At 29.6% G+C, this 4103-nt stretch overlaps 2 protein-coding genes across 2 annotated transcripts in view; both read left to right on the top strand.

Moving 5' to 3' along the window:
• Positions 1-1578, top strand: part of LOAG_18502 (transmembrane protein 39b) — a 5862-nt gene extending 4284 nt beyond the window's left edge. Inside the window, exons 8-10 of the mRNA XM_020451162.1 lie at positions 190-325; positions 724-882; positions 1332-1578. Coding sequence (XP_020305080.1) covers positions 190-325; positions 724-882; positions 1332-1421 — 385 coding nt within the window. The 3' untranslated portion in view covers positions 1422-1578. The remainder of the gene's footprint in view (positions 1-189; positions 326-723; positions 883-1331) is intronic.
• Positions 1579-2368: 790 nt separating this feature from the next.
• The window catches only part of LOAG_18501 (hypothetical protein), a 9089-nt gene continuing 7354 nt past the window's right edge, over positions 2369-4103 (top strand). Inside the window, exons 1-3 of the mRNA XM_020451161.1 lie at positions 2369-2457; positions 3042-3108; positions 3235-3371. Of these exons, the coding sequence (XP_020305079.1) occupies positions 2386-2457; positions 3042-3108; positions 3235-3371 (276 nt within the window). The 5' untranslated portion in view covers positions 2369-2385. The remainder of the gene's footprint in view (positions 2458-3041; positions 3109-3234; positions 3372-4103) is intronic.

Genomic DNA, 4103 nt, shown 5'->3' with positions numbered 1-4103 from the left:
TTTTTTTTTTTGTGTCATTTTATAGCTTAATATATATGACGATTTAGCGTAAGAAAATTAAAAATTTTTTTAAAATATTCAATCTTACTTTTACTTTTATTGAAATAAGTGCAAGTACGACTGATTATTTCAGCAAAAAAAATTAAATTAAATGTTCTTTTATTAAATCTTCAATGTTAATATTTCCAGTTGGTCCGAGCATAATGGCCTTTATGCACATGGTTCTGTTGTTCGTCATAAAGGACAACTTTACAAAGCTGTTTCTAACGTTGGTAGATTAGGTGTCGCAGCTGAACCTGGAGATTCGGATCATTCTCGTTTTTATGTGAGCTTACTTTGTTATTACAAAAAAAAAAAAAAACAAAAAAAGTGTATGATATAAGTTTTGAAATAACTTCCTCTTAGAAAAGCTAATTTTGTTGTGTTCTTAAAATAGAAGCTGTATGTAGAAAACTTGCGTGATAGGAACTTTGTTTAACTTTCGTCCATAATGAACTTTTAACTTTTATTTATAATGCAACCAACGATGATCAGATAGTTGCAATTACTAACGAATGAGTGTTTGAAATGATGCACATCAATATCTTCGAAATCATAAAACTATTCGAAATATTGTTGCCGAACCATATATAGGATGTAGTTATCAGTTATTTTACTATCAATTGATTAGCTATTTAAATTGAAATATAGATGAATGAACTTTTTGATTGTTTTTATATTCAGCGAATTGGTGGTGATCCGGTTACTTTGATCACTACAATGGCAATTTTTCAAGTTATTCTGATTGCTATCCAGTTTTGGATGTTGATACTGACGACAGATTGGCAACATATCGTTACGCTCGTACTACTGATATTTGCGAATTACCTCTTACTAGCAAAGGTTGCTTTGAAAACTTTTTTTTTCTTCGCCTACTTGAAAATTGTTTTTTTTTAACTATTGTAAATAAAGAATCAATAGTATCATTTAGATGATATCATCATTATTATTTAGTTACTTCCTGTGGTGTTCTTGTGATAGCTGGATTTGATGATACGAGAACTTCTAAGAACTAGTTGACATGATACATTATCAGACTGTCCTGTTTAATCCATCTTTAGTTTCACTGTCGAAAACTGGGATAGTCATTATCAGATGAATATATGGAATACACAGTGTATTACAGCTAACATTGAAGTTTGTGTAAATATGAAATATGTTTTATTCACGTTAGCTGTATTAAATTTCGAATTTCCGGCAATTCTGATTTTCCCTTCGCTACATTTCATGTTAACTGCCATCTGCCTATTAGAAATGCTCGTGTTTTTGTTTATTTAATTGGAAATTTTCAGACATTTAAAGATCGTGTAATTATTGGGAGGATTTATAAACCTTCTCCTGAAGATCTGCAATTAATTAAGCAAATGCAGCAATATGGATGAAAGAAAACATATCACGATGGTTTGATTTGATTCATTTATAAGTGTGATGAAGTTGAAAGTCTGTCTTCCTTGTTGTGTATTTAAGGATCTGTGATGATTTTTACGAGTTTGATTTTTTTTCAATTTATGCAATTTTAGTGTTAAAAGTGTTGTATATGGTATTTTTTTAGTATTTCTAATTTTCAGAATTAAATTTGAAAAAGAAGGTTGTGAAGTCTCTAAGGACTTTTCTATTCCTTATTTGTTAAATTTTTCAAATCTTAACTCAAGGAGTATTTTGATTTCATGAAGGAATTGAATAAATCTTTTATATGTGCAGTTTGTTTTGAATTAAATTTATGGATTTGTAAATATTTCCCATGTATTTTACTGCTATCTGAAAGCATATTGTTTCCATTTATTGTGTGACAGCTAAGTTATTAGCGGCTTTAAATCAGTATTTTTTGAGTGAATGAAAAGTGTTAGCAATCAACCATAGACATTAAGTTAATAAGATTTGGTAAATTAATTTCAAGACTATCACATCTGTAACAGATTCATCACACCCTTCGTTACTTATTATTTATTGAGAACGGATGATAGCTCTGGATTACTATCATAAACTGTGCCAATTAATTATCCTTGCGCTTGATTTGAGTATACTTAGCTGTTCGTTAGTAGCTATTACATTTCTTCTAGCAATAAGTGGACATTAAAAGTAAAGGTCAGGTTAGGCAAATAAGTGATTTTTCGGCAAGTAATTGAATAGAATTCAAGACAAGGGAAGTTCAAAGATGAGATATGGCGATAGGACTTTTAGGAATGGAAGTTTTACTATTCTTTATACTACAGCAGATAGGTATAAATGAGGAATTGTCATTTTCCGGTATAATTTATCCAGAGAGTCTTTTTTTTTCTTTTTTTTTCAAGGAAAAGGTGTATGGAAATGAAAAGTTAATCTGATCTCTTTTCAGATTTTGAAAACATGGGACAGTATCATTATATTACGCTTGCGGAATTACGTGAATTATCACATACTGCTGATGAAAATTTCAAGGTATGACGATACATATTTTCAATAATAATTACTATAAAAATAATCAAATAATCAATAGAAGAGTAGCAGAATGTTTATAAGTTCTAATCATTTTATCATTTATCAAAAAAGAATACGAAAAATTTTTAAATTTTCACTTTTAAATTTTCAAAAATTCTTTAATTTTTATACTTTTTGAAACAAAATTTGTGGTGTATTCAAAACGAGCAAGAATTGTTTGTTTATGCAATGGACCTGTAGTTGATTGTGAATATGTGTGATAATTGATTGTAACAAAATCTTTTATGCGTCCATGGAAAATAGGATAAGGTTATATTGATAAGGAGTAAAACTGCTTGCTAATTAAAATATAATTTCATTGCATGACATTCTTCTATATGTATGTATATATGTATGTGTCTATGTGTGTGTTTGTGTGTGTGTGTGTGTGTGTGTGTGTATGTGCGTATGTATGTATGTTTGTATGTATGTATATATGTATGTGTCTGTCTGATAAGAGATTCATTGTTTAAATGAATGTATAAATTAATATGTAAATAATCGAGCTGAAATTATATATTGAACAATACAACTATTTTTTGCAGGTTAATATATATGCATATGTAGCCCATTTAAAGATACGTTCACGATCGACAGATGTGTCAGAAGATGGTAAAGATGTTTATATTTTAGTTGTTTACTTTGAAATATGTGAAAGACATATAGTAGTAATGATTGTTTGCTATAATTATAATAATTCTGCAATTGAAAATTAATGAAGAATTTTAATTCGTTCAGCCCTTGTTATTACGCAGTTGGAGTTACGTGATGGTAGCTTGGATACTGATACAACTTGTATCATTTATAGTGAGCCATTGGAAAGTTTCTCGAGTCAAATACAGAGCGGTCAAATCATTCGAATGCATCGCGCAAAAGTGCTCTTTTTTCAGTAATTTATTCATTTTTTCAATTAATTTCTTGTATTTTGTAGTTTGACACTGTTTTAATTTTTTATTATTCCATAATTCTGTTATCATTTTTCGAGGCGGGGTTGATGAGACTTCGAGACACTTTATTTCATATTTTCATTTTTCGTCAATATTTTCTGAATTAAATAATCTGATAACTGATATCGTTGTCCAGTAATATCTCGAAATTGACCATTTCTCCATATTTATGCCATTGTAGACAGATATGTTGCACTAAATGAATGGTCTTGGTGACATTTTTGATATGAACCAGCTGTCATTGGAGGATTTTGTCACTGTCACTGCTTGTTATATCAAAATCTTTTTATCGATGCTTGTTTTTGAGATCAAAAGCTTTTTTTATTCAGAAGCTTTCAGATCAAAAGCTTTTTATTCAGATCAGAAAAATGACAAATGGAGAAATGTTCATTTATGGGAAGCTTAAAACGGTCGGTTTTGCTGTTCTTCTGTTTAGTGGTCGACTTGGCGATAGTTTTACCCCCATATACCAGTCTCGTATATTAAAGCCTCGCTGTTATGAGTTACCAAGTATGAACAATTTCAATGGTTATCAGGGCTGTGGTCATAATCGAATTATGATGGGATTTTAGAGTTGCTAAAAAAGATGCTTTAAATTATCTATTTTTTCCAGTGCTGTTATAGGCTTTATTGGTGTGATTATTTTTTCTTGTAAATTTT

This window comes from Loa loa, assembly GCF_000183805.2.
Source record: "Loa loa unplaced genomic scaffold supercont3.336, whole genome shotgun sequence".
Lineage (NCBI taxonomy): Eukaryota > Metazoa > Nematoda > Chromadorea > Rhabditida > Onchocercidae > Loa > Loa loa.
Note: the sequence above shows the minus strand (reverse complement) of the source record. Positions and strands in the feature narration are given on the sequence as shown.